Genomic DNA, 26,991 nt, shown 5'->3' on the forward strand with positions numbered 1-26,991 from the left:
TTTTTAAAATCACATTTAGTGACTTTTACATGATACTTTTCTGACTTAAAATAAAGCTGTTTAATGGTGACTAACTTGTCGTGTCATATCGTGTTTTGATTTCCCTTCATGTGTTTCTGTTTCCAATAAAAACCTGCTGGAATAAAGATTATTGTGAGGCGTGTTTAAGGGACTTCCGGCGGAGTGATCCCTCTTTCCGCTAACAGACGATCTCCGCAGTGCTAGGTGGCTAACAGCTAGCTCCGTCCGACGCCATTAGTTGGAGAAAAGCAGCGCCTCGGTTCGGTTCTTTTACCGGGTCTGGCTCCATTCGGTCCGGTCTCCCTAGCCTCACTGCGGCCACACACCGACCACAGGCCGGTTCCCGAGCGCTGTCGAGGCGTCTCTCTCTTGATTTTAGCCGGTTTTCGGGAGTCGGAAGCCGATGTGAGCTCCAGTTAGCGGCGGTTAGCATTAGCGGCTAGCTTGTTTTGATAAAGCCCCGGATCCGATGGCGGCGGCAGCGGCGGCGGCTTCGGGCGGCCACAGCGGGAAGACGTATTCCTTCAAGGTGGTGCTGCTGGGCGAGGGCTGCGTGGGGAAGACGTCGCTAGTGCTCCGGTACTGCGAGAACAAGTTCAACGACAAACACATCACGACTCTACAGGTAAAGACATCCGGGGCAGCGGCGGGGCTCCGTGGGGAGGGAAGCCGCCGCGAGAGGCTCGACAGGCGGCCGGAGCTTCCGCTGAGAGCCGCCGGGAGCCGGAGGGTGTCTGAGGGAGAGTTTACCAGAACCAGAAACACGGAACCAGGAGAAAACAGCTGGACTTTAACCAGTACAAACAACAAAAAATTGATAATTTGAATTGATATGAACATATAAAAATAATAAAAATTTGTCCAAGATTTTCGGTTTGACAGTTGGAATGACAGAAATCAGACAAAAGAGAAAAAATAAGCTGAATTTCTTTACGTATTGTACAAGAACTTTACCAAAATGATTCACAAATTGGTTAATTTGGCAATAAGTAGTACAAAATGACTCAAAGTTTGACCAACGTAACAAAAAAAGCCCAGATTTCCTTTAAATGTAGTTAATGTGACAAAAAATTGTCCTTAACAAATCAAAACTTCTTTATTTTGGCAATAAATACTAAAAAATGGCACAAAATTTGTCCAGTGTTCCCAAAAAAATGCTCAAAATTCCTCGAATTTAGTTAACGTGACACATAAATGTCCAAAATGACTCCAAAGTTGGTTAATGTGACAAGAAAAATGTCCAAAGGGACTTAAAACTGACACAAAATGACAGAAATCAGACAAAACAGAAAAAAAGTTGAATTTCTATATTTATGCTCCAAAAAGGACTCTAAATCTGTCCAAAAAGACTCAGACTTGGTTATTTTGGCAACAAGTGCTAAAAATGATGTAAAATCTGTTTAATGCTCTGAAGAAAACATTCAAAGTTCCTTAAAATTTAGTTAATATGATCAAAAAAATGCCCCAAAATCCTTATGATATGCTCCAATGTGAAATCTGACAGTTTCTTTATTTACGGTATAAAAAATAATGAGCCAAAACTATTAAAAATTTGATTAATTTGGCAATAAATACCACAAAATTATGCAAAATCTGTCTAATGCTCCCCCAAAAACATCCAGAATTCCATAAAATGTAGTTAATGTGACTGAAATTTGTTGAGGACGACTGAGAATTCCCAAACGTTTGTACAAAATGATGTAAAATGGGTTTAATGTTCTCAGAAAATGGCCAAAATTCTTTAAAATGTCATTAATGTGACATAAAAACGCTTTAAACAGTAAAATCAACTCAAATAAACTTTATCTGAAAATAATTTTAAAAAATAAGAAAAAAAATTGTGTTTAAATGAACAAAAGCGTTATTTTACAGACAATTTGTGGTTAAAAAAAGCTCCATTAATGACTGGAAAAAAAATGAACATTTTTCCATTATTTTACAGATTTTCCTGGTTTTGTTTAAATGAAAATTACAAAAATAATTATAAGTATGTTTAAAACAAAACTAAAAAAGGCTAAAACTGTAAATAACATCCACATTAAAACTCAGCATTTTCCTGTATTTAAATCAACCAAAAAGTTATTTTACCTGTGTTTGTGTTTATTTGGGGGGGGGGGGGGGGGGGGGAGAAGTATCATTAACAACTTTTTTTTTTTAAATTTTGACTGTAAAAGTACCATATTTTGTTGTATTTAAATCCAGAAAAATATTACTTTGCAGTTATTTGAAAAAAAAATCAACATTAATGACCAAAAAATGAATTTTGTTATTTTGCAGATTTTTCCCAGTTTTGTGAAATTACTAATAATTTCTAAGCAAATAAATATTTTTCTGAATCACAGAAAAATTACAGAAATAATATAAATTATTGTGAATATTATTATTTTCACATGTAAACAGTGAAAAAAGGCCAAAACTGTGAAAAATCAGTTTTTATTAATAATACTTTATAAAATAACATTTAACTGCAAGATTGTCCTCCTTTTACATCTGCAAATAAACTGTTTTGTTGAATTTAATCTGCACAAAAATCTAATTGCATTCATGTTTATTACTGCTGTCATCATTATTATTATTATTATATACTATTTTTTAGTTTTGTTAAATTAATTATTTCTTGTAAAATTAAGAAAGTACTAACTTGCACATTAATGGTAGCAAAAACCCAGCTATAAACGGTAAATGATGTCGACATTAAAACCAGAATGTTATTTTTTACATTTGTGCCTGTAAAAAAATCAGTTTTACTATATTTAAATCAGCTAAAGTTGTGTTTTGTTTTGTTTTTTTACAGCTATTTGCTGTAATTCTTACAGTTTGTGAACATTACAATATTGGATCTTTTTTTACGTATTTTTCTGGCGCATTTGCTTCAGATTTTTACCTTTTTTTATTTTATTTTAGTAGAAGCTTTGATTTTTATTCTAAAATGTCCTCTAGTGCTTTATTGTAGTTCAACTTTATTATTAAAATGTAGTTTATTTAAGCCCAGAGAGAAGCTAACGGGGACGCTAACGGGGACGCTAACGGGGACGCTAACAGGGAAGCTAACGGGGAAGCTAACGGACGCTAACAGAAGCTAACTTCCTGTTGAGAATCCAGAGGAATTGTGGGAAACGGGGTGTGGAGGTGATGTTTGTTCTCTGGAGTCAGAAGCTTTCATCAGAGGCTTCATTCATGTTTTCTGGTCACGTGACGCTGAGCGAGGCTCCGGGGCGTCACGTGACCGACGGCGTGAAACCAGACGTGACGGAGCTGGAAGCTGATTGGCCGACCGTCGGGTCGCAGCACGAGCTCCACATTATTAAACTTCAGGCTCGTCATGAGACGCAGAAATATTTTCCCTTCATCATAATTTCATTTGGAGTTCAGAAAACTTCTGTTTTTGTCTGAAGAGCCTCTGAACCTCCAGATGTTTATGGAGTGATTTTTATTCACTGTAATATAAAATCCTGCAGCTTTACAGAAACAAAACAACATGAAGGAGGAGAGAAATCAGAAATATCTTAATTAGAATGATAAAAAAAATATGACAAAAGAGGAAAAACAAGCTGAATGTCTCCGTTTTTGTTACAAAAACTTCAAGAGAATGATTCAAAATCTGTCCAAAGTTATGAAAACGTGGCCCAGAATGACTAAAAACTGGTTAATTTTCTTGCAAAAAATCTAATTTCCCCCCAAAAAATGTCCAAAATGACTTAAAATTTAGTTAATGTGACAAAAAAAACATCCAAGATTGGTCTGATATGACAAATATTTGTCCAAAACTTGGTTAATGTAATAAAAAATAAAGTCTAAAAGTACATAAGATTTGTCTGACGTGTTTGACTCTGACTTTGACTAATCGGACAAAAATGTGCTCAGAATCTGGTTAATTTGGCAAATGGCTGCTACAAAAATGGTGCAAAATGTGTCTGTTACCAGAAAACTCTGAAACTTCTTTAAGATTTAGTTCATGTCCGTGTCAGTTAATTTCAAAATTACACAAACAAAGTCTAATATGACAAAACAATTGTCCAAAATGACTCAAAATATGGCAATAAATGCTACAAAATGATAAAAAATTTGTCTTATGTTACCAAAAAATTCCCCAAATTCTTGAAAGTTTTGTGTGTGATCCAAAAATTGCACAAGATTTGTCTCGTGTGACAAAAAAATGTCCAAAATGACTAAAAGTTTGATTGATTTTGCGAGAAATGCCACAAAATGATTTAAAAATCTGTCTAATGTTACCAAAAAAAATCGAAAATTCCTGCAATATTTAGTTAAATTGACAAACATTTTCCTGCAGGTCCACCTAAAGAACTCCATGAAGTTCTGTCCTGTCCCCGCTGGTCACAGTTCAGTCGCTAACAGCTTCACTGTTGCGCTGAAAAATGCAGAATTTTTAGTTTTTTATAGAATTTAATCAGATTAAACGGTTTATTTTTGACAGATTTTTAAATGAGATGTAAAATATATAAAACGCACTCTCTAGCTACAGTGGAATATAATTTGTGTGTGAGTCAAATAATACAAAAAATATGGTCAATTAAAGCTTGTGACAGAATTATTTTAGTTTTCTTTATTTTTTCTGAGCGTTTCTTCAACAAAAAGTCACTAATAAATATGATAAAAGTTTAAAAAATAGTTTTAGCCTCACTTACTCTATAAATAATCATATTTTCTGCCAGAAATACAAATTTTACTACATTACAAAATGCCATAAACAAGTTTAGTGTTGTTTTGTGTCTGTTATGTGTTTATGAGCTTGTGTAGATCCGTTCTCCTTTCATTCCTGCCTTCAGTCGAGCACGAACTTTGAGTTTCTCCCTTTAATTTCTAGTATTTACCGTCTCGATCAAACAGCTGCTGACAGGAAACAGAAAAGAGTCGACCCGCCGTCAAAAAGGACTTTAACCTTCAGTTTCTTATCAGATTTACGAGCCGTTAACTCGAGTTAACGTGAAGCCACGGAAGTTACAAAAGCTGTTGCAGCATTTCGACAACGTGGAAAGTTTTCAGTTTCAACACCTGCAGCTTTAGTTTAAAGCAGAACCAGCGTCTGATTTCACCGTCACTTAGTTGTTTGGGCTTTAAGAAGGAAGAGAACGGTGAAAAAGTTTGTTTAATGTGGGGAAAAAAAGTCCAGAATTCCTTAAAATGTAGTTAATGTGACAGAATTATTTCTAAAGCACACTCCTTGTCAAAAGTTTTGAGACGGGTTCTAATTTATTTGAATGACAAAGTGTCTGAAAACTTTCGACTGGGGGTGTAACTGTTCGTCTAATGTGGCAATAAACTGAACAAAACAACTCAAAACCTGAAAAATGTGTTTAATTCGGCAATAAGTGCTCCAAAACAATGCAAAATGTGTTTAGTGTTGCCAAAAAAGTTGTCCAGAATTCTTTAAAATTTAGTGAATGTGACAAAATATCTGCTGAAAACGCTTCGTTTAGCTTCTCCTCACGTCTACATGGAGCTTAGATCAGCTGTTTTCCAGCATGAATGTGAATAAAAACTCTTTATTTACGCGTCGATAGCAGCTTTGTACGACTCTTATACTTTGATTCTCTTATCGGATGTGATTTTAAAGCAGTTATGGACCCAGAAAAAGTTTTAATCTACACCTGGACTGTCCTTTATAAGAGTTCATCTCCTTTCATTAGTCGCAGCGTCTCATTGATTCATTTTCATCGGCTGATAAATATTTCTACGCTGGAAGCTTCATGCGTAACGATCTGTTCCACTGCTGTGATTTCTGAGCCACAAACCGCTGACAGACGAGCTTTTAATCAGTTAAAATCGCAGCGCAATGAGCAAGAATTCAGTTTGTTTTAGCGCAGCAAAGTTCATTCTGAGATCCAGAAGTTACCAAAACGATCCAGAGTTGCAGAAAATTCCCCAGAAATGATCTAAAACGATGAAAATGTGGAAAGAATGACATGAACTTAGTCTAAAATGATGGAGAATGCCTGATAAATTTGCAGAATGACGCTAAATTTGTCCAAGATGCTTTAAAAATCATCTACAATGACTTGAAAATTATCCAGAATTCCACAAACGATTGTGATTAGTTGTGCGAAGTATTGTGTATTTTCATGGATTGGAGTGTTAGTTTGGGTTCTTAATGGTTTACAGGTGGTATGTTGTACAAGATGCTTCAAAAATGATCCTAAAATGATTCCAAATTACAATACATTTTCTAAAATAATGAAAATTTGTTCGTAATGACAAGGAAATAGTCCTAAGTGATTGAAAAATGATCCAAAACCAGTCAGAATTTCTCTGGATGATTAGAAATGATCCGGAATGACAGGAAATTTGAAAAATGACGCTAAATTTGTCCAAGATGCATTAAAAAAAGTCATCCAAAATGACTCAAAGTTTGTCTAAAACGACTTGTAAATGATGCAAAATTGCAGAAAACGTGTCCAGAATCACACAAAAATTGTCAGAAATAACAAAAACCACGGTTGTGATTAATTTTGCGGTGATAAATGGCAGCATCGTCAGCGAAATATTGCATATTATCATTAGTGTGGGGGGTTTTAATGGTTTGGAATTGGTAAATTTGTCCAGGATGCTTCAAAAATCATCCAAAATGATTCAAAATTTGTGTGAAATTACTTGAAAATGATCCAAAGTTGCAGAAAATGAGCCCATAAGTTGTCAGAAATGAAAGCAATCTTCCCAAAATGCCTCAAAAATCGACTGAAATGACTTAAATGTGTTGGAGGTGAAACTACAGTTCAAATAAACGGTTATTTTTCATTGATTTCTTTATAAAATATGGCATTGTTTGTAAATATGGCCTGAAAATCTAAAGTTATGTAAAAATGCAGATTGAAAGTTCAGACGTCGGTGTACGGTGTGATAAATAAAAATAGATTTATAATTCTGTTTTATGATCTTCTGCAGACTTTAACCTTCATAAACGGTGACGTGATTAAGCTGCTGCCGTTTGTTTTTAAGTAGAACAAAGATCTTCCACTTAATCCTGCTGACAAACAGAAAACATTTGAAATAATTCCTTAAATCTGGTCCAGAAAAACCGATTAAAAACAGGGGGCAGACTTTAATTAGTTTTTTAAACAGTTTCACAGACTTAAAGATTTCCAACTTTCTGAAAACACAAAATAACACAAAACTCAAACTTGCTGTTAACTTACAGATTTTTCCTGTTTTGTTAAATATCAAGAAAATTCTCAGAAAAATAATAATTTACATGTTTATTGTAAAATATTTGACCATAAAATGAGTTTTGTTGAATTTAATCAACAAAAATTATAATCGTATTATTTATTTATATTTTTGATTTTATTTTTTATTTCTATTAACGAACTACATTTTTTCTGTAATTTTTCCAGAAATAATTTGTTAATTTAACAAAATATTATATTACTATTATACTATTTTTCTAACTTTAATTTACACATTTTTTTCTGAAAAAATGACAAATATGTACAACAATAATAATAATAATAATAATACCAGTAACAAATATTTTTGTATTAAATAGAAAATTGTGTAATTTTATTTTTTTAATGGTAAACGTGTGAATTAATATTTTTCATGTGACTTTACTAAATATTTTCTGTCATTTAACAAAACAGAAAAAATATGTAAAAGAATATATATAATAACAATGAAAATAATAATATTAAATAAAAATGAAAATATAAATAAATAATAATACAATTACAACTTTTGCTCATTGCCGACGACAAAATAGTTAAATTTTGTCGTCAAATATTGTCTTCTTTTTTTTAAAATAACCATAAACGTTCGTGTTAGTGGAACCTAAAAGGCGTAGAACACCAACAATAAGAGATGGACTTCTCTCCTGCTCTCTGTGCTCATTAAGCTGCATTTTAATAACTACAGTAAAACGTTTGAGCTCTTTTATTCTGGATGAATCCGTTTGTCTGTGGTGGTTTTAACGTTTCCTCGTCTTCCTCTGCAGGCGTCCTTCCTCACAAAGAAGCTCAACATCACAGGAAAGAGGGTGAACTTGGCCATCTGGGTGAGCAGCTCCGTTCTTTGTGTTTCTGCCGGTTTCGTGTCCGAATGTTGACGTTGGTTTGTGTTTCCAGGACACGGCGGGTCAGGAGCGATTCCACGCTTTAGGTCCCATCTACTACAGAGACTCCAACGGAGCCATCCTAGTGTACGACGTCACCGACGAAGACTCCTTCCAGAAGGTAAAGTGGCCCGTCTGAACGGTGGATTTATAGATGCCAACGTAAAACACTGTAGGTCACTAAGAGCTTCACTGCTGCCCTGAATAACACAGTTTAGTGTTCTTTATCCCTGTGTAGAATACCAACGCTGATTCTTCTATTTAATGATATTTCATATTTACATGTTTATAGTTTAATTAACTCAATAATTCAAATTAGCACGTGCAGTCCGATGACAAAAGTCTTTAGCTTCATCATAATTATTAATAATTACCCTAAAAATGGCTAAATTTACGTTATAATTTAATGTTTTTCACCGTTTAAAAGTCTCCAGCTTTCAACCTTTTGCTGTTTTTTCATTCTTTGTATGTTTTTCGACTCATTGAAACATATTAATTGTGTTTTTGTGTGGTTTCAGGTGAAGAACTGGGTGAAAGAGTTGAGGAAAATGTTGGGAAACGAGATTTGTTTATGTATAGTAGGTAAGTTATCAGGAAGTACGCGGCTGATCGCTCATTAGTTCACGATATTTACCTGAACCGTGATGAGTTGATGTCAGTTTGTTTGCATTTGAATCCTGATGTTTTTATTTTCGGTGAGTTTTGGTGCTGCAGAGCATCAGTTATCCAGCGAATAAATTCATTTTTCTTCTTCAGTTTCCGAAGAAACGCTCTGAACAGACGACTTTCATGTCATTGTTTACGGCTTTTGAGTTATTTGAGTCCGGATTTCGATTTTTTAGGCAATATTTGACATTTTTGGGTCATTTTGGACGGTTTGTTTGGCATGTACGGTTACCATGGTTACAGGCATTATTATTATGGTCTGTGGTGAGTGTAATGGAAATCCAGTTCCTGCTCAGCTAGCATTAGCATTAGCAGCTAACGTACATGCTAACCATCAGAGGCAATAATCTGCTAGCTAACGACTGGTTCACTGATGCGACAAAAATCTTAAATTTTAATGTTTTTTTTTTTAACATAATTTAAATATTTTCTCTCTTTTTGCTCCATTTTTGGTCTCCACCATCAGTAGATCGTTTTATGTTTTCCAAATCAGTATTTACTGCTGATTAAATTTCACAACAAAGTCGAGTTTTAACTTTTTTTTTAACGGGAGCAGAACCGTTATAGAAATGTTTAAACTGTTTCTGTTTAAAGATTTAAACAAGAATTAAGGTAAAAATCGAACCAAAAACGACGTCTCCAAGCTGCAGATTTGATGCTTTCTGATCCAAACACATGACAACAGAAGCATAATTTCATTAAATCTTTCCTCCTTTCAGACTCCAAACGGACAAATGACTCGATATTCAGAAACTATGGCAACTGAAAAACACAAACATTCACTTTCCGTGACACGAAATCATGAAAACAAACTTAGCTTTGAGCTTCTTCTCAGACTTCCACTGCGTGCTGTTATTTAATTCTCAGCTGCTTTATTTCCAGTTAATCGTGTCGTCTCTGTAGTCGAGGTAAAAACAAACCAGAACAGCTCAAACTGAAGATTTCTTTACAAAACCACAGAGTTCTACTTGAACTGCACCCCCTGTCAAAAGGTTTGAGACACTTTCTCATTCAAATAAATTAGAACCTGTCTCATAACTTTTGACAGGGGATGTACGTTTTATGTTCGGTCTGACATTTAAACAAACCAAACCTGAGATGAACTTCCAGGAAACTTCCTGTCATCGTTTTGTTTCCATCCGAGTTTCTGGACTTTCTGGAAACTTAAATCTGACGGTTAATCAGCAAAAAGATCATTTTAGTTTGAGGGCTGGTTTTCAAAAACGAGTCAAAAGTCAAGAGCTAAACGTAGCCGTGATTCAGCAGCACGAACACGAGTTAGCCTGGTCCAAAATGGCTTTAAAACATGGCCAAAACTTGGTCAAAAGTACTCAGAACTTTTCCAGAATGACAAAGAAATGGTTTAAAATAACGAAGAAACTGTCCAAAAAAAGAAAAAGTCCAGATTGGCTGCTACAAATGTCAAAAATACTGTTTAAAATGACCTAAAATTTAAACAAAACTTGTCCAAAATGACTTCTAAACTTGTCCAAGATGGCAAAAACTTGCTCAGAACTGCTCATAATTTGTCCAAAATAATTAAAAATGGTTCAGAATAACAAAAATATTGTCGAAAAAAGAAAAGTCCAGATTGGCCGATACAAATGTCGAAATATCTCGTCTGAAATGACTAAAATTTGTCAAAAATCAAAACAAATCTTCCAAATTTTCGTAAATGGTTTAAATAAATCCCATAAATTATGGACTCCAAATGTCCAAAAGTCGTGCAAAACGGCAGAAACGTGTTCGAAACTATTCAGAATTCGTCCAAAGTGACTGAAAAATTGGTCATAAATAACAACAAACGCCGTTCAAAGAAGGGTAAGTCCAATACAACGGTCAAAATATCTCGTCTAAAATGACTCAGTTTGACCAAAACAACACAAATCCTTTACAAATTAATTCACTGTTTGTCCAAAATGACTTTAAACTTGTTCCAAGCTGCTCAGAATTTGTCCAAAATGTCTTGGCGTTGGTTCAAAATGACAGAAATGTCCAAAGCGACTTGAATCTCGTCTAAAATTACTTGAACTTGTTCAAAAAGACTCAATATTTTGGTAACATTTACCAAAAATACCCAGAAAAATGTTTTTTAAAAGCCAAATCTTGTCCAAAAGACTTCAGTCTCGTGTCAAATAACTAAAAAAAAAGACTCAAAAACAGACAAATGGATGAATTTAGCTTCAGAAATGAGAAAAAATGTTTGTTTGTGATCAGACTTTGTCCTCGTGCAGCAAAAGGAGTCAGAAATAAAATCTGTAAACGTGAATTTGTGTCGATTTTTGTGTTTTAAAACGGATTTTGATGTTTTCTTGTCTTCAGGTAATAAAATTGATTTGGACAAAGACAGACACGTTTCAGTGGAAGAGGCGGAGAGGTGAGGACGCATTTATCTTTATTTTATTAGAATTACTGAAAAATGCTGCTGATGACGATCTCTGAGGCTGAAGGTTGTTGTTTTTTTGTGAGTTTTTGTTTTATTTTTGGTGATTTTTTTTACTTTTTTTTCTGTGTATTTTTGTGTTTTTAATCTTTTTGTGTGCTGTTTTTTGTTGTTTGTTGGTTTTTTTGTCTTTTTTGTTTTATTTTTGGTGATATTTTTTGCTGGTTGTTTTTTTTGTGTATTTTTTGTGTTTTTAATCTTTTTGTGTGATTTTTTTTTTCTGTTTTTTTGTGAGTTTTTGTTTTATTTTTTGTGATTTTTTTTTTTTTTTTACTGTTTTTTGTTTTTAATCTTTTTGTGTGCTGTTTTTTGTTTTTGTTTTTGTGAGTTTTTGTTTTATTTTGGTGATTTTTTTTTTTTTTTACTGTTTTTTGTTTTTAATCTTTTTGTGTGCTGTTTTTTTGTTTTTGTTTTTGTGAGTTTTTGTTTTATTTTTGGTGATTTTTTTTTTTTTTTTACTGGTTGTTTTTTCTGTGTATTTTTGTGTTTTTAATCTTTTTGTGTGTTGTTTTTTTGTTGTTTTGTTCTGTAGTTATGCAGAGTCGGTGGGAGCCAGACACTACCACACATCGGCCAAGTTAAATAAAGGCATCGAGGAGCTTTTCCTGGACCTCTGTAAACGTAAGAATCCACTTAAAAACCTGAAATATTAAAAAATAAAATCTTAGTTTCACTCCTAAACTCTTCTCTGACTTTCAGACGCTCAGTTTCTTCAAAAAAAGCCTAAAAATGTTCATTTTTTTCACCACAGGCCTGAAATATTTCCCCTCATATCTGCTGTTTTTTCTCTTATCTATGAAACTTAACACTGAGGTTTTTTGGAAATGTTTTAAAACTTTTTTTGGTGATTTTTGGACAAATTCTGAGTAGTTTTGAAGTTTCTTCCATTTTGGACGGCCAACAGCGTCGCACTGAACCGATTACAGCGATAAGCATCACAGCTGCCTTTAAATTAATGATAATTTGTTGTTTTTTTAGTCGTTTAAGGAACAAAAATGTCAGTAAATGGTATTTTCTCACGTGGCGTCAGAGGCTGATGTCGACATTTGGAACAGAAAGAACTTCCTGTCGCCGTTTCCTGAATTATTCATCGTGTTTCTCAACGACTCGATGAAATATTTCACGTTGTTCCTGGAAATCCGTCATTAGAGAGTTTCTAATCTGAGCTCTGACCTTTAATAACCTTTAATAACCTCCACGGCTTCGTTCTTGATCTGCTTTTGTTTTTATCTTCGGTTTAATTAGAAAAACGGTCTCAGTTTGAGTTTTTATCGTATTTATTAATATTCATCGTCTCCGAGGTTTAAATAATAAAAAAATGAAAATAATCTAAAGTTACACAGATCGAAACAGAAAACAAATCATTTTTCTAGAGTTTAAATCACTGATCTGTTCATTCCTCTGAGTTAATATTATGTAAATTAATACTTTTTCTGGATATTATCTATAAATTAACTGTAAAATGTTAAAAACTATTAAAAACACAAATATTTTAGTCTGTAAATCTAGAAAAAAATCTGTAAATGAACTGTAAATTGTTAAATACTGTAAAAACTTAATATTTTTGGTTTAAAAAAATATGGAAAACATCTATAAATATCTGTGAATTAACTGTAAATGGTAAATACTGTTAAAAATGCAAATATTTTCAGTCCATAATTAAAGAAAACATCTGTAAATTAACTGTAAAATGTTAAAAACTGTTGGAAACACAAATATTTTCTGTCTGTAGTTGTAAAAAACATGTATTATTATCTGTAAATTAACTTTAAATGTTTAAAAACAGTTAGAAACACTCGTATTTTTACAGTGCATCTCGTTCCAGATTCTTCTCTACTTTATATTTCATTAATAGTTTCCTTTACTTCGTCTCAACATCCTGGTTTTGTTTGCAGGCATGATGGAGACGGCTCAGGCCGAGGAGAGGATGAAGGGCAACGGCTCCAGCCAATCAGCATCCAGTAGGCGGGGCGTCCAGATCGTGGACGACGAACCAGCGGCCACGCCGGCCGGCGGCTGCTGCTCGTCCGGCTAAACGCTAACGCTCCCTTCGCTTCCAGTCCTTATATCCACACACACATTTATCTGTTCGCTCAGCGCCGCCGCTGCTAGGGATTGTGGGAAATTAATCTGTCTGATCCTCCAAAATAAAAGAGTCGTCGTGATTAAAACGAGCGTTTTTTTAGCACTTTGATTATTAGAAACATCTGCAGCTGTTCGTGCTTCAGACTAAAAACGTGTTAATGAGAGTAGTTCTGGAGACGCGACAGGGTTTAACACACACAAACACACACAACAACAAACAGATAAAAACATGTTGGAGGAGGAGCAGACTGGAGCTAAAGGAGCAGCGACGCCACCCGGTGGACACTTTAGGTAAAAACACCCAAAGCAGCTGGTTCTTCATCTACACTTCTGGTGAAAATTACGACTAAAATAAGTAAAAAAGCTGCAAAACTACCACTAGAAGACCCTGAAGCTCTACGAAAATAAGTGAATGTTCCACAAAAAGACGCAAAATGACCCCAAAGAACTTCTGGTTCTTCGTCTGCAGGAACTTCATCAATGATCAGAGTTCTACCTTCAGACTGGGAATGTTTCAGAGTTCCAGGTCCTTAAAGTCCACAGAGGAGAACGTCTCTAGAACTTTCTACAGCTGAATGTTCTCCTTTCTCACTTCCTGTGTTTCAGTTATTTAGTTCCAGAAAAGAGGAAAAGCAACGCAAAAAGACGCAAAATGAGCCTAGAGAGGTGAAACCGAAGGTCTTTAGAGTTGTCGATGCGCGTGCTGTGAAACTTTGACTTCCTGTCTTTGAGTTAGTTTCAGGAAGGGGGAAAATCAACACATAAAAACACAAATATGCCACAAAAAGACACAAAATCACCCTCGAGAGGTGAAACGACCACAAAAGTACGACAAAATGCTGTAAAATCACCACAGGAAGTCGCAACAAAAGCACGTCTGAGTTCTGGTTTTACAGAAGATTCATAAAATCCATGGAAGCTATTGTAGAAAAAGAGTCTGCTGTTGATTATTGACCGTGTCAGAGAGTCAGATCAGCTGATTTTCATGTCTGTAAGTAGTCAGGTGGATACGGAGGCTACTGAGCATGCTCAGAGAGGCAGGAAGCAGAGACTCAGATTAGTGAGTATTCAGTTCATTTAAGAGGAAAGAAGTCTGATTATCTGTCATTAAGTGTCCCAACGTCAGTTTGAGCTCAAAGAGAACATTTAAGCAAAATTAAAGCAAAAACACTAAAAGGTTCTTTGAATAATTGGCCTGATTTTCAGAATAAAAGCATAAATAACCACATTTACGAAAACTGAGGCTTGAACTTGTCGTTTAATAAAATATCTGAAAAATATGAGAAAATCTTGAATGAAAAACTATTTGGAAAAAAAGTCAGTTAATTTTGGTTTAAAAAATAAAATGAACGTATTATTTTCTGATCTGTAAATTTAAAAAAATATTTTGCTAAATCAGGGCGGCTGTGATCGACTTTACAACATATTTAGGTTAAATGTTCACTTAAAAAGTCAGAAAATATAAACAAAATTTAAATAATTATTTAGTTTATAATTTATAAAATGAAGAAAAGCAGCAAATGTTCACATTAAAGGAGTTAAATGACAGAATAATTCAGTTGTTTTGTATTTTGTTGCTTAATTCTGTCGATTTATTGCAAAATCTAAACATTTCTGCCAAAATCACGGCTTCAGCAACATTTATTGTCCATTTAATCAACTATTTCTGTTTGTAAAATATTACAATTGCACTGAGAAAAAAACCCCAAATCAGCTGTTTTTGTGTAAAATCTTCTATTTATTCAGATTCTAATGATAGAAAATGAAGAAAAGCAGCAAATTTTCACATTAAATGACAAAATAATTCACTTTTTTGTGTATTTTGTTGCTTAATTCTCTTTATAATTGAAAAATCTGCTCATATTTTTGCCTTATTTTGTTTCTGATTTGGATTTTTGATCTAAAAATGAAATTAAACATCAACATTTGCTGCCAGTTTGTTCCTTTATTTACTCAGAAATTACATTAAATATTAGAATTAAAGCATAGAAGAACCCTAAACTGACTTTTTTAGTCTAAAATCTTCTATTTATTCAGATTCTAATGACAGAAAATGAAGAAAAAGTGTCACATTTTCAGACCAGAAAAGCTAAAATCAGAGAATATTTCACTTTAATTTGATGTTTTCTGTTGATTTATTGCGGTTCTGGTTGATTTCAGCTCTGCTCCTCTTCCTCCACGTCGCATTTATTTGGTTTTTCTAACAAACAAAACTTCACATTTCAGACAGAGAATGATTGGGTGCATGTTTGGTTTCTGTAAACGCCTTTGTTTGTCTTTTAAAAGAAATAAAAGCAGCGGTTATTTAATAAGTTATATTCCCGTGGCGGTGATGGAAACTCTGTGTACTTTTACTGTTTCTCCATTAATCTGCTTTTACTGCGAAACGTTGGACAAAAACTACAAAAACAGAAGAGAAGCCTGGATTTCTCTGAGGAAAACTAACAAAGTCGTGGTCGGAAATGAGGAAAAGAATCGTCAGACTTTTTGGAAATGTCATTTTTTTAAACTGCTCGTTGTTTTGTAAAGATAAGAGAAGAATTCTAACGATTTCCACGACGCATGACGGTGTTTGTCTCTGCAGAAACACTTTTCATTTCCCAACATGCTCAATAAATAAATAAGATTCATCATTTATTTTGGAAACACGTGTCCAGAATGACTCAGAGTTTATCTAATGTGGAAAAAAAATGGTGAAAAATATCTTAAACTGTGTCGAATGCGAGAAGAATCTGTCAATGAGTAAAAATTTACCTAAAATTTGTCCAAAAGACTCAAAACTTGTCTAATGTGGCAAAAAATCTGTCGGAAATAACTCAAAAATTGTCCAAAATTGACAAAAAAATGGTCAAAAATTACTAAACTTTTGTCTGAAATGACCAAAAGTTTGTCCACGGTGATTACTATTTCGTCCCGATCGACTCAAAATTTGGTCTTTGAGAAGAATCCGTTCAAAATGAGTCAGTTTTGTCTGTAATTACTAAAAAATGGGCAAAAATGACTCAAAATGTGCTTAATCTGAGAAGAATCTGTCAAACACGACACAGAATTTGTCCTAAATGACTTAAAATTTGTGTAATCTTATTTAAAAAAGTGTCGAATGTGAGAAAGATTTTAAAAAATGGTTCAGTTGATCTGCATGTACAGCATCAATATTATGTACAAACATTTGTTCAAGTAAAAAATTGTTTTTTTTAAAGAAGGCATCTTAAGTTAAAACTGTGGAATAATTCTCACAAATGAAATAAAAAAATGTTTAAACAAAGTTTAATCTGAAATATTACCATAATGAGCTGAAAATCCCATTTCAAGGTAAAAAAATAAATGTTTACTCAAAATCATGAGTACAAATTTAAAAGATAAAAGATTAAAAGACAAATATTTATTTCATGGTTCAAGATTTGTGCTAAAAATCTAAATTATTTCATTTAAAAGCAACTTTTTTGTCTTAATGAGTCAAATTTGTGACAAAAAGCGGACAAATTCTGAGAATAAAAGTCAAAATGAGGAGATTTTGTTTCTGTTTTCCATCTGTAAAGACTCAAACTAGCAGTAAAATCACAGTAAATCATTTTAAAATGTCTGTTTTTAGCTTCTCTGGTTTAATTTCCTGCGTTTTGACTCAAAGTTTGATGTAAAACTGTTGATTTCTTTGAGCTGGTTTCCTGTTTGCAGTTCAGTCGATCGGCCAGCAGAGGTCAGGTTTGCTCTGAAAATAAAAAACTAATGAGAATTTATCAAGAAAATCTGTTTCTCTGCTGCTTTGATGTGTTTATATCAGCAGCTTATCACAGTTTACGTGAGAAAGGTAAAGAAAAGACCAAAAAGAGACGAAAATGATTCCAGTAAGACGCAAAACGGACACGAAAAAATGACCAAAAACAGAAAACGGCAAAAAGTTAAGAGAATACAACAAAAGAACACAAAATGATGCAAACAAATGAACAAGAGATACAAAATCACCAAAAACAAAATAACTAGAAAGACACAAAATGACACAAAACAGCCACGAAAAACACCAAAAAGGCATATAATGACCAGAAAATAACAACATAAAGTCACAAAAACATGACAGAAAAAAGCAAAAAGATGTAAACAAACGAAAATGAGACGTAGAATTATTAGAAAAAGACACAAAACAGCCACAAATAACTACCTACAGACACAAAATGACCGAAAACAGACGCAACTTGGGCAGAACTAGACAGAAAACAACAAAAAAAAGTCATAAAAACATTACAAAAGAGCAAAAAATGACCACAAATAACTACTAAGAAAAGGAAAAATGACCAAAAACAGATTAAAAAAATGATGTAAAGTGAAAAAAAGAGGAGGAACGTTATCGCAGCGTTCTGACGGTGTTCTCACCAAACCTTTCTAGAACATCGTTTTCCCTTTAAGAAGAACATCAACTGGAAACATTAGCGGAACCTTTTCAGAATGTTTTAGAACCAACAGATTCTGATGTTCTGCTTCTTTAAAAACACAATAAAGATCAGTTCTGTTAACACTGACGGAGTGTGTGTGTGTTTTATGGAAATCAGACAGTAAGTCTTTATATTTCAGGTGTGTGTCGGTGTCAGGTAAAGGTGAGACACACACACACACACACACACACTAATCATTAACCCGTCGGTGTGTTTCCGTCTTTACGAGGACGTTTTGAAGTTCAGGACCTCAGAAGTTTGTTTACTTTAAACTGTTTTAGTTGATGTGACTTCAAAAGAATAAAATGAAAGTTTCTACACATTAATTACAGAAAAACACGCGTGCAGCTATGTGGTATGTAGAATTATAACACGTTAAACTGGAAAATAACCATGAAGAGAATCAGTGTAAAAGTGATGCAGAATCTTCAAAATGGACAAAAAAATAGACGCAAAAGCACCAATAAAAGAGCACAAACTGAGCAAAGAGAGGAATACAGTGATGAAAAAAGACAAAGACACAAAAAACAACAAACAGACGGGAAAAAAATGAGCTGATAGAAAGACAAAAAATGTCAGAAATTAATGAAGAAGAGACACAAAATAAACACAAATGCATGTTTAAATAATTAAAAAGAGCTGAAAATAGAACAAAAATTAACAGAACAACACCGAGAAAGAGACCAAAGTGACCGAAAAGAGAGAAAACGACGACAGAAGACAACAAACAGCTCCAAAAGAAAACTGATTAACCACAAAAGACGTGAAAAATCAATGAAAAATAAATACAAACAGATGGAAAACTGTCGGGAACAGACAGAAACGGACATAAATGAGATGCTAAATGTTGAAAAAGCAACAAAACAACCTTAAACTAAAGAAAAAATGTTGAGAAAAAGCTGCAAAATGACAAAAATAAAGAAGAAAAATTATTAAAAGTTACAAACACTAATTCTAGTTTTAAAAAAATCCCAAAACTCTCATGTTAAAGCCAAAATTTTTTTTAAAAAATCCACTGAATATTCAACTTTTTCTGTTACACTTGGGGCCAGATTTTGTAAAAATAAAATAAAATAAATAAATTTTAAAAAGTTAAAATCAGACATTTTTAAAACATTTAAAGTTATTTTTATGACAGAATTCTGCCTTAAATCGTGATTTTATTTGCAATAAATGCAGAAAACCAACTGGATGCACAGAAATCAATAATCAATCATCAATGAACTGAATTAAAACTTCACTGGAAAATATTAAAGTTGATTTTTTTGCATAAAATGATCAGAAACGTGTGAAATTTCACGCGAGAACAAACATGTTGACTGAGATGTTGTTTGCAGCACGCGCACACACACACACGCACACACACACACACACAGAGAGAGAGAGAGAGACACGCACACACACGGCTCTATATAACGTGGACGGGCTGAACTCTCCTCAGTGAGTGGACGGACTCACAGCCTGCTGGATCTCCTCTGGTTCCACTTAGAACCTCCAGTGATCCGGTTCCACTGAGCGGAGAACATCGCGGTTTCGATCCGAGATTAGCGCCTCTTCACCTGACGCAAAACCTTCCAGGACCCGCGGAGGACATGCGGGGCTGCGTGGCTTTGTTGGCCGCCTTTGCAGCCCTCTCGGCCGGCTTCCGGAGCTCCGTGTCCGCGGTGCAGAGCTCCGCAGCGTCCCAGGTGCAGGAGGCTGCAGCAGCGGGGAACAGCTCCGCGGTGCCCCGGGGGGAGAGCTCCGGGGACGGGGAGCGGGCAGCGGGGCGCAGCAGCTGTCCTGGCCGCTGCCGGTGCGAGGTGTCCGGGCTGCTGCACCGGGTGGACTGCTCGGATCTGGGGCTCCGGCAGATCCCGGCCAACCTGAGCGTCTTCACCTCCTACCTGTAAGTCCACGGTTGCTGCAGTTGCATCAACCTGTTGCTCTGAAAGTTCTCAAAGTGGCTCAGAACATGTGTGCGGGCGTGCGCGTGTGCGTGTGATGTTATGCAGTCGTGAGAATCGGAGCACCTGTCCGCGCAGCCGCAGTTCAGCTCGTGTTCTGTCCACTGGAGGTTCTGGAGAAAAGCTGCTTTGAAGTCAGTTCTCAAAGTCTCAGAAAGAAAGATTCCAGAGAACTTTAGAGCAGAACCAGGGTTCTAGAGGATGGTCATGGTTCTTCTAGAGGATGTTGTGGTTCTGAAGAGTGTTTGGGTTTTTAAAGAAGCTTATTTGTAAAGTTCTAGAGGTCTGGATCCATGTTTAAATGACTCTGGAGGACAGTGTTCAGGTTCTTTGAGAGGTTTCATTAGTTTCAGAGAAGTTCTAGGATTTCAGGTTCCTTAAATACATTCTTCAGTTCTTTATATTCTGTTGTTCTCTGGTGGTTCTGGAGAGATTATTAGAAGTATCAGAACTAAAGAGCCAGAGAGGATTTCAGACATCTTGAAGAACTTTTGTGCAGAACTAAAAGTTCTCAGAATGGTTCTTGAGCTTCTTGTGGTTCTTCAGGAGGATGTTCGGGTTCTCAAGAGGTTAAACAGTTTATTTCTGAAGTTCTAGAGGTCTGGATCCTCATTTATCAGGGAGTCATTTGTTTCAGAGAAGTTCTAGGATTTCAGGTTCCTCAAATACATTCTTCAGTTCTTTATGTTCTGTTGTTCTCTGGTGGTTCCGTTCTGGAGAAATTATTTTACATTTAGTGCTCAAAGTATCAGAACCATAGAGACATTTCAGTCACCTTAGAGAACTTTAGCGTAGAACCAGGGTTCTCAAAGAGGATCAAAGCTTGTTTATGAAGTTTGTCTAGAAGGTGTTTTGGTTCTTGAACTTGTTGTAGTTCTTGAAAAGAGTTTCAGAGTTCTCAGAGAAGCTCATTTGTTTATTTATATAGTTCTAGAGGTCTGGATCCTCATTCATCTGGCTCTAGAGCAGGCTGGTTGGGTTCTTTGAGAGGTTTCATTAGTTTTTGTGGCATTCTGGGATCTCTGGTCTTGAGTTCTTTATGTTCTGTTGTTCACTGGTGGTTCTGAATAAATTACAATCAGTGTTTAAGAGTGTGAAAAAGACACTAAAAAGAACTTCTGAGCAGAACCGGGGATTGTTGAAGGAGGTCAGTGCTTTTTATGAAGTTCTTAGACTAATTTAGTCTCAATTAAAACGTTCCTATCGTGTGGTCAGGAGGTTCCCCTGAGCTTACTGTGGTTCCTAAAGAGAGTGTTCTGTCTACACTGAGTGGTTTCAGGGGTTCTTCAAGAGGTTCACATGCTTTATTCCACATTTCTAGAGATCATTAAAGAGGTTCCAGATGTTCTTATATTTCAGGTGATTCTTCAGGAGGATGTTCCAGGTTCAGTGAATTCTGTTTGGTTCTGTCAGATCTCAAAACGTTAATAGTTCTAGATGGCATTGAAAGTTTTCTTCATGAAGAGGTTCCCTGTGGTTCTTGAACTTCATGTGGTTCTTCAGGAGGATGTGTTGGTTCTTAGACCAACTCTGAGATCTTCTTGTTATCAGAGGTTCTTTATGAGGTTCAAAGGTTCAAGCTTTCATCATTTAGGAGAGCTAGTGGTTCCTGGGCTAGGGTTCTTGAGGACTAGGAAAAGTTCTAATAGCTCCGGTGAAGCGCTGGGATCTCAAATGCGTTAGTAGTTCTGGAAGGCATCGAAAGATTTCTCTATGAAGAGGTTACCCGTAGTTCTTAATTCTCTCGTGGTTCATGTGGTTCTCGAGGACAAGCAGAGGTTCTAATAATGCCTTAAGTGGTTCTTTAGTAGAGTTGGGAATTGAGAACCAGTTCCAAAATGTCAACTCCAAAGAAGTTGTGAAGGAATTTTAATTTCATTTAAATGGTTGTATTTATGCAGCGCTTTTATCCAAAGCCCTTTACATGATACGTCACATTCACACACTGATGGTGGAAGCTGCTATGCAAGGCGCTAACCACGACCACCAGGAGCAGTTAGAGGTCTTACTCAGGGACACCTCGACATGAACACGACGGGCCGAGGATCAAACCGGCAACCTTCCAGTTACAAGACGGCCACTCTACCCACTGAGCCACGCCGTTATTTCAGAGCCAGATTCTTTGACTCCACTCATCAAGAAAATCGGAATCGAGAACCGTTTAGTACTGGAACCGGAATCGGAATTTCAATCGCTGGAATTAAAAGGATACCCAACACTTCATTTTTTTGTAGGAGGCTCTAATGTTTATTTACAGAGTTTTAAAGTTCTGGTGGTTCTAGAACTGAATCTAAGGAAGGTGTTCAGGTGTACTGTATTGTTCTCATTGGTATCTCTGAGAACTTCGCGGTTCTTAAAGATGATCAGGGACCGCTTTAGGAGGTTCTAAAGCACTTTTAAGGGGTTCCTTTCCATTTCTGCTGTTCTTAAAGATTCTACAGTGGTTCCTGCGGACATTCTGGACAATGTTGGGGCACATATTTACAGTTTCAATTGTCCTTAAAGAGGTTCTGGGTTCCTAAAGGGGTTCTGCGGGTCGGTGTGGCCCTTTAACAACAGTGTCAGCAGAGTTTCAGTGTTTCTACTTGAGTGTAAACTTCTGTTAAAGCGAGAAACTAAAATGAATTCAAATCCATTTCACCTCCCAGCAGGTGACCGGCCTCCAGCATTACATCATCTGTGTGTGTGTGTGTGTGTGTGTGTGTGTGTGTGTGTGTGTGTGTGTGTGTGTGTGTGTGTGTGTGTGTGTGTGTGTGTGTGTGTGTGTGTGTGTGTGTGTGTGTGTGTGTGTGTGTGTGATTGTGGGTCTTGGCTGCAGCCTAAAAGCAGAACAATGTGCAGGATTTAAATTTCACTCTCATTAAAGAAAAACCTCCTATTCAGAACAACTGTGTGTGTGTGTTTGCTTGTGTGGCACACACACACACACACACACACACACACACACACACACACACACTCGGTGACGGTGGATCAAAGGTTCTTTGTGTTTCTATTAAAGCTCCAATCAGGAGTCGACTTCAACCAAACATCAGAAGTTTTAACGAACGTTTGGAGATAAATTTTAAAATGTAGTTCTAAAGCAGAAACAGGCAGCAGAATATTATTAATATGTTCTAAATTTGCACGTTCTCTTTATTCTGTTTAATAAATCTTAATCAGTTCTAAGCAGCTGCACATGTTCCTGAAGGGAAACGCCCAGAACCAAGAAGAAGAACTGGAGCTTAAGCGACTGCAGAACCATGAATGTATTCAGATTAACTGTGATTATTAAACTAAAACAACCAAAGGACAGAATGAGGAACGGTTCTGAAACATAAATCATCATTTACTCAGATCTCGGGTTCTGGTTCTGACGTTCTTCCTGAACGTGATATTTGAACTAAAAGTAGACATGAGACGTCAGAAGGTGACGTTCAGAAAAACTCTTTCTGTTCTTTTGTTCTCAGAGTTCTTGAACAAGTTCCCAGGTTTTCTCATAAAGTTCTTTAGGTCTTTTAAGAGGTTCTAGTAGATCTTCAACTACAAAGGTTTTCTTGGAAAAATGTTTATGTTCATGGAAAAGTTTTAGTAGTTTCAGAGAAACTCCACGGTCACTTGACTTTTAAGGGTTCTTGAAGAGGTTCCCGGGTTTCTGAAGAGTTTTTCTTATAAGTGCAGGTTTTCTTTTAAAGTTCTGTAGGTCACCGTGGGGTTCTAGTAGATCTTGAATCATGCGGTTCTTGAGGAAAAATGTTTAAGTTTTTGAAACAGTTGAATCAGTTCAAGAGAATCTCCACGCTGTCTTTGCTCTTCCGGGTTCTTCAACCTTTAAAGAACACATGAAGCAGGTGAAGAAGCATCCACCAAATATAAAGGTCTTCAGTTAGAACTTCTGAAGAACCTTTTAGGAACCGTTGTTTTTCTGAGAGTTTCCTTGTGAAGTTTGGTCCTAGTGGAAGAAAGTTTTGGGTTCTTCATCAGAACCAGAAGCCAAATTTGCATCCAGAAAGTCTCTCTGATCAATAATCAATGGAAGCCTCTGATTGGTCGAGAGTTTTTCTTTAAGAAGTTGCAGCAAAAATGAAACAGAAACGGATCCGAGAGTCTCTTTAGAACGTCTCAATGCTGCCGTCTGTCATCCGTTAAGTCTCTGAACGGTTCTTTTCCTTCTTTCTGTTTCTGACTGACAGCAGCTCTGGAATGTTTTTAGCTTCTTTAGCTTCTTTAGCTTCACTCTGATGAATGAACCAATGAACATGATGGACAGGGAGGCCACGCCCCCTTCTGGCAGCCATGTTGGACACCCTCATTCACCTCCACGGCAGTTTTATCTTTAATTTACTCTGAAGTATGTCGTGAAGGAGGGAAAGGAACGTCTTATGGAGCAGTTAGGATGACAGAAATCAGAAAAAAGATAAAACAAGTTAAATGTCTTTATGTGTCTGGTTCTGAGGTTTCTTTATAAAAACGTTCTGCTCATCTAAGAGGATCTGCTAGTCCTTCACCTTCAAGTGGCTCTTGAGGAAGATGTTCAGGTTCTTGGAAAAGTTTCAATATTTTCTTAGAAAGTCTACGATGTCATTGATCTCAGGGGTTCTTGAAGACGTTCTTGAAGAAGAAAAAACCCACAAAATCTCAAAAACACAACAAAACAACCGATGAGACACAAAACAGACACAAGAGGGACTGAAAAATGTTGTCGACTATAAAACAGAACTTTATTTTCCAAATAAATTCAGTTTTATTGTTTTAAATGTCAAATATTTTAATTATTTCTGTGTAAATTTGTGATTTTGCTCAAAAGAATGAACTGAAATCTTTACATTTTTTTAAAATAATTTTTAGCTTTAATCTGTCATCATTAACTTTTTCTCAGAATATTTTCAGTTTTGTAATTTTTTTCACTTTGATTTGACTTTAATACAGCACATTTTGGTGTAAAATTACCAACAGTTTCCAGTATTTTTGCTGTATTTTTTGCAGGAAAATATCAAACCTCTTCAGCTTGATTTATGACTGTAGATTAGTGATGAATTCATCGTATTAAATCACCAATTTATTCCATTTTTGCGTCAATTTAAGGCGGATTCATCTTAATTTTTGGGAAAGAAAACATTCTTTTGCCTGCTAATGCTTTTATTTTGGCGGGGCATTAGTAATAAACTCCTGAATTGAACATTTCTTCTGGTTTCCTCCTGAGATCTTCAGCTTCTTGTTTATTTTTTTTATTTAGCTTTACAATATACAGTGATCATAAAATAATTCAATAGTAATACCATTAGGTAATATTAATAAAGAAAACAAAAAATAAAACTGAAGAATAAAAAAGTAGACTGAAAAGAGACAAAGAAAAAAATAAAAGAGAAAAACGAGAAAATAAATAAACAAGAAGCTGAAGATCTCAGGATCTTCTTGTTTACTTCAGAGCTGGTTTGCTTCCTGGTTTCTTACGGAGTCGTCTGATTGGTCGGAGCAGACCCCGCCCCCTCATCCTCCAGCGGGGGGGCGCCGCTCAAGAAAAACCCAGGAGACAAAAAGCAAAGAGGCCTCGCTGTCAAAGTCTTTTCTCTCCTCCTAGAGTTTGTCTTTCTGCCACATTTGAATAATCGTCTGAGGAAAAACAAAACGCTTCGATCAGAGAAAAAAAACATATTTTTTTCGTCGCTTCTTCATTCGTGACTCTTTTAAAAAACATCTAAAAAGAAAAAAAATACTCAAAATATTCCAATTTTTCTTTGATTTGTTTTATAAATTTAGACTTTAATTTTTAAACTTTATTTCATTTATTCAGAAAAAAATGTGAATTTCTTGTATGTTAATATCTTAAAATGAAGACTTTAATCACTAATTAATCAACTTTTTTGACAAAATCTTATCAGTTTTGTATTATTTTAATTTAATGTAACTTCAGCTTTTTCTACATTCATTTTTCTTTTGAGATTTATTATCAATTCTAGATTTAATCCCAAAATATATTTTCCTGCAGTATTATTACAGAACTTAAATTTTTAAATATATTTGAAGCTTTAAACCTGAAATGTTTCCGAATTTTTATTGTAAATTTGTGACTTTATGCATAAAAATCATATTTTTTCTCATTATTTTATTTATTTCATTCATTTTCTTCTTAATATTCTGACTTTTTTTATCTAGATTTACATTTTTCTTATTTATCTTTATTATTTCTACACATATATTAAATTAAGGATGATTTTAGTCTTTTAATCTTACAAATGTTTGACGTCTTTGTGTCTTTGCTTGATTTAAAGTCCTAAACTGTGGCTTGTTTATGTGAAGCTGTGATGAACAGAAGCTGTGATGACAGTCACTGACAGATAAAATCAGATGTTTGAAAAGCAGAAAGTAAATGAATGAAGTCATCTGACGTCAGGGTTTTTCCTGCAGATTCATCAGAGCAGAAAATTCACTGATTGTTGAAGCAGAAAAAAACCCAAAAACATCATTCTTATCAGTGTCTGAGCTCAGGGATGCTCCACAAAACTGTCTTTAAAAGACGTTAAATCACAAAAACAACAACAAAAATAAATTAAACTGTCATAAAGAGACAATAAATGAAAAGACAGATGAAAAATAACCAAAAAATGAATTAAAAAAGAAACAAATGAGCCAAATGGGCACAAAACTGTCTTAAAAAGATGTAAAATCATTGCAAAGAGACCAAAACCACAAAAAAATAAACTAAATTCCAATTCTAGAGGTTCAGGGTGCCTTTAGATCTGAAGCTATAAATGAGTTAAGAAGGTTTTTATTGAAGGCAAATAACCTGCTTTAATAGCGCAGAGCTAACGGGGCAATAAAGAGCTAACAGCTAAAACAACATCAGCTGCACAAGGTACCTTTAGATTTCAATTTAGCTTCACTGCTAATAACAAAGCTAACATAAGCTAACAGTCCAAAGTTAGATCACGCAACCCTTGATTTTACCATAGCTAACAAGCTAGCATAGAGTTTGAGGTACAGAGGTGATCAAAAATGATCTAAAAGGCACAAAGGTATGCTAAGCTACATGTTATTCAACCTAGCTAACAGAACTCAAAGCTAATAAAATGTTTTTGGCACCAACATTATCTAAGGTGGCACAAAACTATGCTAAGCTACGTGTGATTCAACTATAGTTAACAAAACACAAAGCTAACTAAGCACTAGAGCCATAAACATATAAAATGGCACAAACCTATGCTAAGCTACATGGGACTCAACCTCAGCTAGCAAAACACAAAGCTAATGAAAAAGTAGAGGCACAGATATTGTCTGAAATGACACAAACCTGCTCTGAGCTACATATTATTTAACCAAAGTTAACAAAACACAAAGCTAACAAAACGTTAGGGACACAAA

At 35.2% G+C, this 26,991-nt stretch overlaps 2 protein-coding genes across 2 annotated transcripts in view; both read left to right on the forward strand.

Moving 5' to 3' along the window:
- The first annotated feature begins 201 nt into the window (after positions 1-201).
- On the forward strand, positions 202-15,914 carry rab21 (RAB21, member RAS oncogene family). Its single transcript, XM_022222513.2, has 7 exons — positions 202-646; positions 7,967-8,026; positions 8,097-8,204; positions 8,602-8,665; positions 11,072-11,126; positions 11,725-11,813; positions 13,088-15,914. Exons 1-7 carry the CDS (start codon positions 491-493, stop codon positions 13,225-13,227), a joined length of 672 nt encoding a protein of 223 aa, XP_022078205.1. The 5' UTR covers positions 202-490; the 3' UTR covers positions 13,228-15,914.
- Positions 15,915-19,082: 3,168 nt separating this feature from the next.
- The window catches only part of LOC110955813 (leucine-rich repeat-containing G-protein coupled receptor 5-like), a 42,036-nt gene continuing 34,127 nt past the window's right edge, over positions 19,083-26,991 (forward strand). The window contains exon 1 of the mRNA XM_022200947.2: positions 19,083-19,592. Within this exon, the coding sequence (XP_022056639.2) occupies positions 19,297-19,592 (296 nt within the window). The 5' untranslated portion in view covers positions 19,083-19,296. The remainder of the gene's footprint in view (positions 19,593-26,991) is intronic.

Source organism: Acanthochromis polyacanthus, chromosome 1 (assembly GCF_021347895.1).
Source record: "Acanthochromis polyacanthus isolate Apoly-LR-REF ecotype Palm Island chromosome 1, KAUST_Apoly_ChrSc, whole genome shotgun sequence".
NCBI lineage: Eukaryota > Metazoa > Chordata > Actinopteri > Pomacentridae > Acanthochromis > Acanthochromis polyacanthus.